This window comes from Venturia canescens, chromosome 1 (genome assembly GCF_019457755.1).
Source record: "Venturia canescens isolate UGA chromosome 1, ASM1945775v1, whole genome shotgun sequence".
Taxonomy (NCBI): Eukaryota; Metazoa; Arthropoda; class Insecta; order Hymenoptera; family Ichneumonidae; genus Venturia; species Venturia canescens.
In genome coordinates, this window is record NC_057421.1 from 8074366 (window position 1) to 8089391 (window position 15026).

A 15026-nucleotide genomic window follows, 5' to 3' on the forward strand; every position below is an offset into this window, starting at 1 on the left:
TCGAATTAAAAATTGTGTACGACTCAACTTTCTGAATCGTTTTTGTATATAAAGTTATTTTTTTACTACTTCAATCTTCTGAGAAGTGCATTCGCATCTTCGTTTTAATTTGTTCTTCGTTTTAATTTGTGACACATTTTGTTATGTTATGTGCTTCATTGTTAAAAGACTGGAGCTACAATAATTGTTGCTCTCGTACAGTGAGTTTTTGAGACGATCGGAACTTGAAATTCCGATTATTTCAATTCTATAACATCCGAAATAAGGCGATCATGGAATTGTTCTAAATAACACGAAGTCACTTTCACATCTGATTATTTATTGCTAGCAATATACAATAATTGTTTTTCTTTATATAAAGTGGGTGGGTAAAAATGGTTTACATATTTGTAATCAACATCGAACCGATCATAAAGGAAATAGTAATTGTACATGGTTATCTCAAAGCCGAGTGACATCAAATTTCATTACGCATCTTCAAACACACCACCCTGCAAGAGTTCCAGCTGGACGTTACTCAAATAAATTTTCGAAAAGTACTCCTTTGGTAAACCAAACAAAGCACCATTTTCCAATCTCTCGATTGGATTATCAGAGAGAAACAACTCGGTCACGTTGCCAAGGTATCTTGCAAAACCTTTCTCGATCTTCGTGATTCCATTACTCCGCAAATCCAAAACCTCTAGTTTATGCATACCAGCAAACTCTGCTCCATTTATCTGGCTTAACAAATTATAGGGTACATGCAATTTTGAGAGGGTGGTCAAGTCGAAAACTCCATTCGCAATTTTCCTCAGTTTGTTATTATTCAAGAATAATTCGGATATCAGCGTGTTAGTAGAAATACTAGACTCCAAATTTTCAATCTGGTTGAAAGCCAACGCAAGTCGATAGACTTTCACTAATCCATTGAACGAATCGTGTGTAATTTGTTTAATATTGTTCGATGAAAGATCGAGATTCACGACATATTCAAGACCATCGAACATCCCTTCATTCAAATTAGTCAATTTATTATTTGCGAGGCTCAAAGTGTGCATGGATGCTAAATACCGGAAAGCGCCTCTTTCGATTGCTTCGATTTTATTTCTTGAGAGATCCAAAAATTTTACGGAATTTAGCCCACGCAATGATTCATTTCTAATAACGGATATGTTGTTACCGTCAAGATCGATATTAATCAGTTGAGACAACCGGGAAAAAGAATTCGGTAATAACTCATTGATACAGTTGTCACTCAGTATTAAACTCTCGAGCGTTGGCGGCAGAGTCTTAGCGAACAGTGTATTATTCACTCGATTATTATCCAACTCCAAGTTTATGAGCTTTGTGTTTTCCAACGCTCCGTTTTCAATTTCACTTATCGAATTGTTCGGTAAGATTAAATTTATGAGATAGTTGTTAAAAATTACTCCTTTCTTCAAATTCGTGATTTTGTTATTGGAAAAATCGATTCCTCGAACAAATGATGGGAGGTCGTTCATAAAATCCAAAGATGACGAAGTGATGTTGTTGTTGTTGAAATGAATCCCGCTGTAATAAGAGCCATTAAGAGCATGCCAGCCAGGAGCAAATTTCGAGATCCCCAAATTAGTTAAGTTCAAACATGGCTCGGAATAATCTCCAGTAATATTTTGCATAACTCTACAATGAGGTTCCCAATTCCACAGGCCAACTAACTTTTCTACCATTCCGTCGCGAATGCATACTCCCTTAACATTATGGTCATTTGAACGAGGGGGCTTACGATCTACAATGGGCTGCTCAGGAGGATAAACATCGTTAAATTCTCTGAAGGCCAAGTTGTATAATACAAAAATTCCATGTGGAAGCTTCACTGATATATTCGTTGATTTTCCAAGCCCGTATAATAACCCAGGAAATATTCTTTTCATAGGGTTGTTCGATATATTGAGGAATTTCAAATTAGCCAATCCTGCGAACTGACCGCGTTCCAAGGAGGTTATTTCATTATCTGCGAGCGAGAGATGCTCCAAGCTTGTCAGATTTGAAAAAGTTGTTCGAGGCAGTGAGGCCAAACCGTTATTTGCAAGATTTATTCTCTTGACGTGAGTCAAATTTTCGAATATGTTGGCATCAACGTGTGCGAAACCCAAGCCCGAGAGATCCAAAGTATCAATGGGTTCATTTCCAGTTACTTCAATGCTTTTGAGTATACCATTTTCAATTTTAGGAAGATAGAGGTTTTGAGGCAGCTCCGTTGGGGCCGCTAGAACCATCGGCACCAGGAAGATGGCAAAAATGATCATTCTGGAGTTGATTTCTGAAAATTCATTCAAAGAAAAAACCGTGAACAAATCGAAGATTACGACGGACATGCATAGTTTAGAAGAAGTCTGGTCAAACAATAAAACAATCCCTAGTTTCATAACTTGACGCGATCGGCTAATTATTTGAATCTCGAAATCAACCAGCTTTTGTCGGCTCCCAGGTCATGAAGATTCATCAATCGAAAACATCGATACTTTTTTCGCAGGCAGTTTTCCAGATGCATAACTCAGTTAGTCTATCATTTATCTCATAATTTTTAGGTTCAAACTTGGTAGTATACGTTCGATCACGGAAAAACTTCTACGATTACTCTAGCGTCTGACTTTTCCCGGAAAAAAAATATTGGAAACTTATTTTAGATTAGTCATTCCAACGGTATGGAAAATAAAAAAAAAATTATAAATTCTTCGGAAATGTAATAAAAAAACTTGATGGGATTTAATTAGTCCATGGTACATGGATCGCACCGGTCTCTTATTTGACATTGTTACGGTGTATGCAAAAGTTTCCAGAAATTCAGGTTTTTTCTGATATTATCAATTGAATCAGAGAACCCCACTTGCGCTAAGTAGAAAAAACTATTTATTCGCCATGATTTTTCGCCAAATTTGACCGCTTCTACTTTCCACGTGTTCAGTATACTTTAAAATTGATAAAACTGTACTCCACATAATTTTGATTAATCGATTCAAACATAGTTTTTTCAAGCCAAACGCACAAACTTGAAAAATAATATAAAAAGTCGACTCGTCGGCAGAAAAAAAGATATTCATTTCACAATGTAAAAAAATTAGTTTCAAGACAATTGCTGCACTTTTGAACGAGATGCGGACCTCAATGGAATTGAATATTTAGTATGTTCGATTTTTTTGTTATTCAAGTGACTAAAGATCGTAGAAAATTTTTTGATTTTTCTCCCATTTGATTACTTTTTTCATCTACTTGACATATTCCCCATGAGAAAGAAAGATTCCGACAAGTTAATTTTCGTCTAGCTTAATCCCAACGATGGGTATTCACAGATGGAGCAAGGAAAATTCAGGCTAATAAAGACTGATTTGATTAAATCAATTAAAAATCAAGTTCTTAAATTCAAGATTATTACAATAATCATTTTTTAAATATTCACCGTGAACACGAAGGAATTAAATTAGGATTCGAGGGAGAATGATACCGAAAAAAGGTTTTAAATAAATCGTGGCAACAGATTCTGACTCCCATGAATAGACACGCGTTTTATTTCTAATTTGTATGATAAATTTTCATCAAAATCAACGTACCCAAACTATTGATGGAAAAGAAGAGGGTCAATGTTGAAATCTTGAATAGCCCGTTGTGGAGCACATCCGAGCGAAGACTGTGGAAATTAATGACAGAATAGGTCTTAAATAGTTTCTTGCACATGGGTTTCTGATGCTAGTAGGCGTAATCGAATAAACAACATTTGAAGAAACCCGTTATCTTTTGGATACTGTCTTTATCTCTCGACGAAGCATGTGGCTTGTTTACATCTTCAAAATTGATTTCGGTACATACACTTCCGGCATTTGTAATGTAGTAAAACACCATGAAAATATATGTTTACAAAATATCCTAAGGAAAGATGAAAATTTTTGAAAATGCCGAAAAAAAATTCGTAATAAATGAATGTCGATGTTGGGAAAATGTAAAACTTACAGACATTTAACGAATTTTATATTCGTAATGGAATTTTGCTGTGGTCAGAAAAAGTTTTCCATCGACGAAAGGACTGTGAAAAGGCGACCTTAATTTCGGAAAAATGGCATTTGCTTTTATATTTTGCAATTTACTATAAATGTTCGAGAAAACATTGGTTTCAAAATTTGATATTTTCATCATAATTCGCTGCTATGTAAATCCGATCACGCTGCCTGACGTTTTTCAAAGCCAAGGACTGTCGTATCATGCTTAAAAACATCATCGTCACGAGCAGAAATTAGTCAAAATATTTACCATCATTTTCTCGAAAAGTGATGTCAGAAATGTCCCTCCGTCAGCTGATCGCGGTGAAAACAAAAATCCTATCGTTTTGCCCTGAGGGTCGCGTCGGGAGCGATAGTTGGCGTGGTGGAGAATTTTCGTGGCTAAATATCAGTCGATCAAATCGTATGAGGACGAAAATCTTGAGTGGGATAATTAATAGATAGTGAAAAAAAAATCTCTCGATTCCCTTGCGTTGGGAGCTTGATGGAGTAAAACTTATAGAATGAAAACTCAACAATTTTACAGGATTCGTTTTTATTGCACAAAATTCGAATTTGATCCACACACGGTATAAAATCATTGATTTTCGTCAAATTTTTATTGAAACTTATCGATAGCCTGCTAATTTGTAAACGAATAATTAAATTGAAGGAAGAAAATTTATTTTTCTAGGATAAAATTTAAAGGATTATAGTTTATTCAAAACCTGCAAATATTCGACGAAAAACCATCGGCTAACATTTTGATCCCAATCAAAATCCCTCGCACTTCATTTTAATTATTAATTTCGTGGTAATGTTTAAAAGCAAGTAAATATTAAAATATTTTTTATAAACATAATAAAAATCCTTTGATATTGTTACATGATTCCTTCATCCAAGAACTGACAAGCAAATGACGAAACTGGACGCCTCTTCCTGAACTTTATAATTTCAGTAGCTCGTGAATTACAATCTCAAAATGTTTTATAAAGTAATCCCCAAACTATTTAGTGCGATAAATACAAAATTTCGTATTATCTTGATAGACAAAACGGTAAGAATGGATTCCAAACGATTTTCGATCTCTGAAAATCAAACACGACATCTGAGATGACGCCGTTGATGAACGTTGATCAAGCATCAAACGTTGGTCAAACAAGCAGCAAAACTAGTAGGTGATTGAAACTCGCTATCGTACCAGTTCTATAGACGATTTGAAATAAGGCGATCACGGAATCTTTCTAAATAATAATACAAATTGCATCTCGCATGTGTTTTTTTATTGCTAGCGTATTACAGTGATTGTTTTTCTTTACACAAATTGGGTGGGTAAAAATGGTTTATATGTTTGTAATTAACATGAAAGTGATCATAAAACTGAAATAGTATTTGTACATGGTTTTCGTAAGAGCAAGTGAAATGGAACCTTATTACACATCTTCATAACGCCTCCCTGCGAAAGTTCTATATCCAAAGGCGTTTCCCAAAATACGTCGGTATAAGTAAGTAATTGAGAAAGAACGAAAACCACGAGAACGAACGTATTCCCGTCTCTTAATTGGCATCTCGGGGAGATGCAACTCGGTCACGTTGCCAAGATTTCTTGCAAAACCTTCCTCGACTTTCATTCCTACGTTACTCCGCAAATCCAAAACTTTTAGTTTATGCATACCAGCAAATTCAGCTACATTTATCTGACTTAGTAAATTATTTTGCAGATACAGTTTTACGATGGTGCTCCAGTCAAAAACTCCATTGCCAATTTTACTTAATTTGTTATTATTCAAGTATAGTTCGGTTATCGGAACTTTAGCAAAAATACCAGTTTCCAAATGTTCTATTTGGTTGAAAGATAACCCAAGTCGATGAGCTTTTACTAATCCTTTGAACGAATCATGTGCAATTTGTTTAATACTGTTCGATGAAAGATCGAGATCCACGACATATCTAAGACCATCGAACATCCCTTCATTTAAATTAGTCAATTTATTATTCGCGAGGTTCAAAACGTAGATAGATGTTAAATGCCGGAAAGCACCGCTTTCGATGCTTTCGATTTTATTTCTTGTGAGATTCAATACGATTACGGAGTTGAGCCCACGCAACGATTCTTTTTTAATAACGGTTATGTTGTTGCCATCTAGACTTATCTTATGGAGATGAGACAACTGGGAAAATGTATTGGGTAATAATTCATTGATGCAATTATCACTGAGTGTCAAAGTCTTTAACGTTGATGGCAAACTTTTTGCAAATTCTGTATTAGTCAACCGATTATTACGTAAATTCAAGGACGTGAGGTTTGTGTTTTCCAACGCACCGTTTTCAATTTCGCTAATAGCATTATTTGCTATATCTAAAATTCTGAGATGGTCGTTAACAATTATTCCTTTCTTCAAACTCGTCATTCTGTTTTCGGATACATCGATTCCTCGAACAAATGATGGGAGGTCGTTAATGAAATCCAACGATGGGGATGTGATTTTGTTATTATTGAGACAAATCTCATTGAAAAATGAGCCATCAAGAGCATGCCAGCCAGGAGCGAATTTCGATATCCCCAAATTACTTAAGTCCAAACGTTGCGCGGAAAAATCTCGAGTAATATTTTGCACAACTCTACAATGAGGTACCCAATTCCATAGGCCGGCTAACTTTTCTACGATTCCGTCGCGAATGCACACCCCTTCAATATTGTGGTAGTTTGAATAAGAGACTCCATAACGAACCCTGAACTGCGATCGGTGGGAAGGGCCATTAAATTCTCTGAAGACGAAGTTGTATAATACCGGAATTCCATTTTGAAGCTTAATTAATATATTCGTTGATTTTCCAAGCCCGTAAAACAGCTCAGGAGATATTTTTTCGATGGGGTTGTTCAAGATATTAAGAAATTTCAAATTACTCAATCCTATAAACTGACCGGGTTCAAAGTAGGTTATCTCATTGTCTGCTAGAGAGAGATACTCCAAGCTTGTCAGTTTCGAAAAAATAGGTCGAGGCAGTGCGACCAAACCGTTGTTTGCAAGATTTATGCTCTTGACGTGAGTCAGATTTTCAAATATGTTTGCATCGACGTGTGCGAAACCCAAGCCCGAAAGATCCAAGGTATCAATGGGTTTATTGCTGGTTACTTCAATGCTTTTGAGTATATCATTTTCAATTTTAGGAAGATAGAGGTTTTGAGTCAGCTCAGCTGGGGCTGCTAGAACCATCGGCACCAGGAAGATGGTAAAAATGATCATACTGCAGTTGATTTCTGAAAATGAATTCAAAGAAAAAACAGTGAAATAATCGAAAATAACGTCGAACACAATTGGATATAAAGAAGCCAAACAATATAATAATCCCCAATTCGATAACTTAGTACGATCAGAAAATTATTTGAATTTTGAAATCAATCAGCTTTTATGCCCATGTCATTGATATTAAGATGCATAACTCAGTTTATTATTTCTAGGACATGTTCCAGGGTCAAGCTTTGTAGAGAAAGTATGTTCACGGAAATATTTCGGCAACTATTACTCTGGCGTCTGACTTTTCACTATAAAAAAAACTATTGGAAACTAATGCTAGATTATTCATTCCTACGTTGTGGAAATTTAGAAAAAATTTAATTTTTTTTCGCAGCAGTTATAAAGAAATCCACCGGGTTTATTTTGTTGTCGGTATGTCGCTCGCACCAGTGGTCTCTTATTCAGCAATGTTCTCGTGTATGTGCAAACATTTGACGAAATTTAGAATTTTCTTTATCGGATGGTTGAATCCTATGCGCACCGAGTAGAAAAATGACTTTTTTACTATAAATTTTCGACAAATTCTACCATTTCTGATCTCTATACGTGACGTTTTCGATACTCGAAAATTGAAAAATCTGTTCCCCCCATATTTTTGATTAAACGATGCAAACGGACAGTCTTTTCGAAGCAGAAGCACAAACTTAAAAAATACTATATAAAATCTCGCCAACAGAAAAAAAAAGATTTTCATTCCATAGTGCAAAACAGTTCGGTTTAGGACAGACGCGGTGACATGATCGTGGAAATATTTTTGGTTCTTTCACACTGTCGTTTCATTCAACATTTATTGAACTAGTTTGGCAAAAATTGAGTCGATTTATTGTTTTGTTAAGACGTGAATTCAGGATACCATATTTTTCGTATAAAAATACGAATATTCCTGTAAATATCTCTCGGGAATTTCAATGTTTTTCATTATCAAAAGTAGCCTATGTTACTATCCGTCCTTTCAACTAACTCTGTGCCAAAAATCAAGTAGAGTGGTAGCTTAATTACGGCGTGAAAGAAGGACAAACAAATACACTTTCTCATTTATAACATTAGTCAGGATTAATTGGAGTGGTAATATTCTAAATTATTGATAAAGTTCCTGAGTACGATGGTATCTAATAATATTATTTTCTGAAATCTTCACTGTAAACATGAAGGAATCCAATTGGGATTTCGTTATGACGACAAATCACGAACAAAAACAAAAAATCATGGCACCAGATATTCACTCTACTGAATAGACACTTATTTCATTTGATAAATTTTCTTCAAAATCAACTCACCCAAACTATTGATGAAAAAGAGAAGGGTCAATGTCTGAACTTTGTATAGCCCGTTGTGGAGCACATCCAAGCAAAGACTGTGAAAATCAATGGCAAAATAGGCCATAAATTTCTTGCAAGTGGGATTCGAATAGTGGGAGTATTGTCGCATAAACAAGATTTGGAGAAACCCGTTATCTTTTGGATACTGTTTTTATCTCTCGATGCGAGGCACGTGGCTCGTTAAAATATTCAAATTGTTTTTTGGGACAAGGAACCCTCCCGGCTTTCGTGGTATAGCAAAACACCAAGGAAATATATTTTTATGAAATATATTCTCAAGGAAGAACGAAAAAAGTTTTCAGGTACGTCGATGTTTTAAAACTCCGCCACCGAAGTAAAGACTCGTAAGTTTTTTCAAATGTCGAAAAGAAATTTATCGAAAAGGTATGTTGTTGTTGAAAAAAAGTGTACTACGTTCATGAAATAAACAAATTTTATGATCATCATCGAATTTTGCTGTAGTCAGAAAAAGTTTTCCATCGAGGCAAGGACCATAAAACGGCGACCTTGATGTCGGGAAAATGAGATTTGATTTATCATTTTGCAATAAATTATAAATGTTCGAGAAAAAAAATGGTTGTCAAAATTCAAATTTTCATCATTTTTGACTGCTATGGAAATCCGATCATGCTGTCATTCTTGGATCTTTATCAATGTCGATTCATAAAAGCTCGTTTAACATGTTTCCGTAAAACAACAGCACACAACAGCCTGACGTTGTTCAAAGTCGAGAACCCGTATTATGCTTAAAAACATCGTCCCTTACGCGCCGAAATTCGTCAAAATATTTACCATCGCTTCCACGAGAAATGATGTCACAGGAATGCCCCTTCGTCTGCTGATCACAGTGGAAACGAAAATATTATCGTTTTGCCCTGGGGGTCGCGTCGGGAGCGATAGTTGGCGTGGTGCGGAATTTTTGTGGCTAAAGATCAGAGGATCAAACTGTATGGAGACGAAAATCTTGAGCGAGACAATTAATAGACAGTGAAAAAAAAGAAGTGACCACTACTCGATAAGATAGCAACCAGCAGCAATACGGCACTATGCAAAGCAGCGTATTCCTAAAAAATCGTGCTTTTAATAAAAAGAAAACTCGACAATTTTACCGAGTTAGTTTTTAATATAGAACATTCCAATTTGATCCCCACTCGTGATAAAATAATCGAGCTTCTTCAGTAATTTATTAGAAAAACTCGTCGACAGTTCGGTAATTAAACAAGACTGAATATCAATTTTTTTTCAAATTCGAAGCTATGTACAAATCAAATTTCTTCTCTGCAAATAAATTATCTTTTACGCTTAACATTTCGACCACCTTTTGCAAATCAGGGGAATCTTACAAATCTTACAAAATGAAATTTGATTTTGGAAAGTTTTTTTGATCCTTCAATCTTTTGAGAAGTTGGTATTCGCGTCTTCGTTTTCATTGGCGACACATTTTGTTTTGTTATATGCTTCGTTGTTGATAGACTGGAGCAAAGATGTTGTTGCCGTCGTAGACTGATTTTTTTTTCTTGAAGTCATTAGACGCTGGATCCAAGCAAGGAAATTCGTCGGTGATCGAAACTTGAAATTTCGATCGTTTCAATGCGATATGATTTGAAATAAATGCGACCACGGGATGTTTCTGAATAACACAAATTTTATTTTACACAGTGACTTAATTTTTATAACCATAGCGCATTACAATGGTTGCTTGTCTTTATACGAATTTTGTGGGTAAAAATGATACTGATTTTGTGGGTAAAATGAAATGAATTTTGTGGGTAAAAAGTATAGTGATGCAAAGAAAAAATCTATTTTCTCGTTATTAGAGGTTTTTATATCTATAATCAACACGAAAGCGATCATAACTGACATAGCAATCGTTCATGGTTCCATGAAGCCAAGTAAAATGGAATCTCATTACGCATCTTCAAATATACCACCCTGCAAGAGTTCCAGCTGGACGTTGCTCAAATAAATTCTCGACAAGTACTCCATTGGTAAACCAAACAAAGCACCATTTTCCAATCTCTCGATTGGATTATCAGAGAGAAACAACTCGGTCACGTTGCCAAGGTATCTTGCAAAACCTTTTTCGATCTTCGTGATTCCATTACTCCGCAAATCCAAAGCTTTTAGTCTATGCATACCAGCAAATTCTGCTCCATTTATCTGGCTTAACGAATTATTTTGCAGATATAGTCTTAAGATCGTGGACGAGTCGAAAATTCCATTTTCAATTTTCCTCAATTTGTTATTATTCAAGTATAGTTCGGATATTGGCGCTTTAACAAAAGCACCAGTCTCCAAATTTTCAATCTGGTTGAAAGACAATCCGAGTCTAGAAACTTTCGTTAATCCATTAAACGAATCATGTGTAATTTGTTTAATATCGTTCGATGAAAAATCGAGATTCACAGCGTACCCAAGACCGGCGAACATCCCTTCATTCAAATTAGTCAGTTTATTATTCGCAAGATTCAAAGTGTGGATAGATGTTAAATGTCGGAAAGCACCTGTTTCGATGTGATCGATTTCATTTCTTGAAAAATCCAAAAATTCTACGGAGGTGAACGCACGTAATGATTCACTTTTAATGACGGTTATGTTGTTACCATCAAGTTGGATATTATGAAGTTGAGACAACCGGGAAAAAGTATCCGGTAATAACGCATTGATGCAATTATCACTCAGTGTCAAACTCTGGAGCGTTGGCGGCAGAGTCACAACAAATTCTGTATTATTTAACCGATTATTGCTTAAATTCAACGACGTGAGGTTTGTGTTTTCCAACGCACCGCTTTCAATTTCGCTAATAGCATTTTTTGCTAAGATTAAAACTCTGAGATGGTCGTTAAAAATGATTCCTTTCTTCAAATTCGTGATTTCGTTATTGGATAAATCGACTACTCGAACAAATGATGGAAGGTCGTTCATAAAATTCAAAGATGACGATGTGATGTTGTTGTTGTTGAAATGAATCCCGTTGAAATAAGAGCTATTAAGAGCATACCAGCCAGGAGCAAATTTCGATATCCCCAAATTGGTTAAGATCAAACGTGACTTGGAATAATTTTGAATAATACTTTGCACAACTCTGCAATGAGGTTCCCAATTCCGCAGGCCGGCTAACTTTTCAACGATTCCGTCACGAATGCATACTCCCTCAACAATCTTATCAATCTCAAAAAAAATCTTAACATTACGGTCATTTGAAGGAGGGGGTCCATAACAAACAATGAACTTCGAAAAACGATCATCATTAAATTCTTTGAAGGCCAAGTTGTGTAATACCGAAATTCCATGTGGAAGCTTCACTGATATATTCGTTGATTTTCCAAGCCCGTATAATAACCCAGGAAATATTTCTTCCATAGGGTTGTTCGATATATTGAGGAATTTTAAATTAGCCAATCCTGCGAACTGACCGCGATCCAAGGAGGTGATTTCATTGTCTGCGAGCGATAGATGCTCCAAGTTTGTCAGATTCGAAAAAGTTGTTCGAGGCAGTGAGATCAAACCGTTGTTTGCAAGATTTATGCTCTTGACGTGAGTCAGATTTTCGAATATGTTTGCATCGACGTGTGTTAAACCCAAGCCTGAGAGATCCAAAGTATCAATGGGTTTGTTGCCAATCACTCCAATGCTTTTGAGTATACCATTTTCAATTTTAGGAAGATGATGGTTTTGAGTCAGCTCAGTTGGGGCCGCTAGAACCATCGGCAGCAGGAAGATGGCAATAAGGATCATTTTCGAGTTGACTTCTGAAAAGCGATTTAAAAAAAAAACCGTGAAAAAATCGAAGATTATTATGGACACAAATGGATATAAAGGAGCCAAACAATATAAGTAATCCGCATTCCTTGCTCCCACGTCATTAACATTCATCAATCAAAATCATGGAAACTTTTTTCGTAAACGGTTTCTCAGATGCATAACTTAGTCTATTATTTTTATCACAAGTTTCAGGTTTAACTGCGGTATCGAACATATGTTTACGGTAGCAGCTGTAACTCAACAAAATGAATTACTAAATACTGTGCTAAAATTACTGACGACAATACTGACCAAGTTCGCGAACAAATAATTCACGTCCTACCGACTAGCACTATATGGAACGCCAACGGCTTAGCCCAGCACCGCTAAGAACTGGCCGTATTTCTAAAAAATAAAAAAATAGTCATCCTCGTAGTAAATGAAACACACTTTACTGACAAAAGCCACATAAAAATTCACGGTTACAAAGCCTACAACACTGAACACCTAGACGGAACCGCACATGGGGGAATAGCGATTCTCGTGAAAACGGCAATCAAACACCATCTGTTATATGTATATATCGATCTAGAGATACAACATAAAAAATGACAAATTCCAAAGCCTGGGCTCTTGCTTTTTAGCTGGTGGAGACTACAACGCCAAGCACACGCTATGGGGATCGAGACTCACGACAACTAGAGGTCGGGAACTACTCAAAGCGATGACACCACTGAACTGCAACCAACTTTCGCAAGGGAAACTTACCTACTGGCCAACTGACAGGAACAAAATTCCAGACGTACTCGACTTCTTTCTAACCTAAGAAATACCTAAACCCTTCACATACGCTGAAACCAGCCTAGATCTGTCATCTGACCACACCCCGGTAATATTAACACTAAGTAGTGGAATCATCAATAATGACAAGCGACCAACCCTACACAATAAAAACACAAACTGGCAGGCATTCAGAGATATAATCGATAAACACGTTAGACTAACAGTATCACTAAAAACCCAGCATGACATAGACGAGGCAACAGAACACCTCACTCAACTAGTTCAAGAAGCTGCATGGGAAGCCACCCCGAATGCAACTACCAGCTTTACGACCGAAAGACACCCTGATAACATAAAACAAAAAATTGTCGAAAAAAGAAGGATGAGGGGACAGTGGCAGTTGAACAAAAGCCTAACTGATAAACGACAATTAAATACAACAATGTGCAACAATACTTAGCAAATCTAACGAATACGACTTCCACGGACTACCCTCTGGAAGGCAATCAAACGTATCAACCATGCACAAAATCATACGCCGCCTATCAGGAAAGCCAATGGAGAATGGGCCCAAAGCGATGCCGAAAAATCCGGAACATTTGCAGAACTCCTCGCTCAGGTATTCACTCCACTTCCTTCCCAACACCATGACGAAGATATCAACGAATTTCTTGAAAGTCCCCTACCTCTGGACCTACCCATTAAGCACACTTCTCCTGCGGAAATAAGTGGTATAATACATAAAGAAATTAGTATAAAAAAATTCCCTGGATGTGATTTGATAACAGGCACCATCCTCAAGAAACTGTCAAAAAGGGTATAATCTTCCTGACCAACCTGTTTAACGCTGTGCTTCGTACATCACACATACCTAGCCAGTGGAAAGTCGCTCGTATCGCAATGATCCAGAAGCCTGGTAAACCACCAAACGACACCAAATCGTACGGACCCATAAGCCTACTCCCCATTATAACAAAAGTATTCGAAAAACTCTATTGAGAAGACTACAAACATCGATCCTCGATCAAGGCATTATCCCGGACCATCAATTCGGATTTCGGTCCAGGCACTCAACGATAGAACAGGTAAATCAGGTCTTTAACACCGTATCCAACACGTTGGAACGGAAAGAATACTGCTCTGCAGCTTTTCTCGATATAGAACAGGCTTTTGATAAAGTATGGCACCCAGGCATACTCCATAAAATCAAAAGACTCCTGCCGAAGTACTACTTGTTACTAACATCCTACTTGAGCAATCGCCAATTTCAAGTAAGATGTGGGACAGAGTTATCACCCCTCCTACCAATACGAGCAGGAATTCCTCAAGGAAGCGTTCTCAGACCAGTTCATTACACACTATTTACAGCTGACTTACCTGTAGCCCACAACGCTACTGTCGCCACATTCGCTGATGACACGGCCATTTTGGCGACTTACGAAGACCCAGACGTAGCCTCAAGAACACTACAACATGGTCTTGACAACATACAAAGATGGCTTAAATAGTGGCGAATTAAGGCCAGTAGCAGCAAGTCTGTCCATATCACCTTCACCATGAGAAAAAAGGATTGCCCAACCGTAACAATCAACGACCAACTTTACCCTAAAGTCGAGGAGGTAAAGTAACTAAGAATGCTCCTAGATCGCAGGCTAACTTGGGCAAGTCATATAAAAAGCAAAAGGAAACAGCTGGACCTACGACTTAAGGAGGGTGGCTAGCGACGATACAATGTTGCCATGCTAAACCATGTTAAATACATTAAAAATTTCAAAATGATAAGAATTTAATAAAATTTGGTGAACATATTCTTTAGGGCCAAATTTGACAATACAAATTTTTTAAGATTTTTCTTCTGTACAGTTATCGAGTAATTGATCACTAAA

The 15026-nt window shown here is 36.7% G+C and overlaps 1 protein-coding gene across 1 annotated transcript; it reads right to left on the reverse strand.

The window, feature by feature from the left end:
- Positions 1–467: 467 nt before the first annotated feature.
- LOC122418975 (protein artichoke-like) lies at positions 468–11043 on the reverse strand. The gene is made up of 3 exons (XM_043433160.1): positions 10542–11043; positions 5530–7257; positions 468–2284 (listed from the first exon to the last, which is right to left on the reverse strand). The coding sequence occupies exons 1-3, from the start codon at positions 11041–11043 to the stop codon at positions 468–470; spliced, it is 4047 nt and encodes a 1348-aa protein (XP_043289095.1).
- Positions 11044–15026: the final 3983 nt, after the last annotated feature.

Coding starts and splice junctions, on each gene's coding strand:
- LOC122418975 (XM_043433160.1), bottom strand. CDS start 11,043: ATGTTCGCCGGTCTTGGGTACGCTGTGAATCTCGATTTTTCATCGAAC. Junction 7,258..10,541: donor GCTGGAACTCTTGCAGGGTG/GTATATTTGAAG, acceptor ATTCATTTTCAG/AAATCAACTGCAGTATGATC. Junction 2,285..5,529: donor ACGGGAATACGTTCGTTCTC/GTGGTTTTCGTT, acceptor ATGAATTTTCAG/AAATCAACTCCAGAATGATC.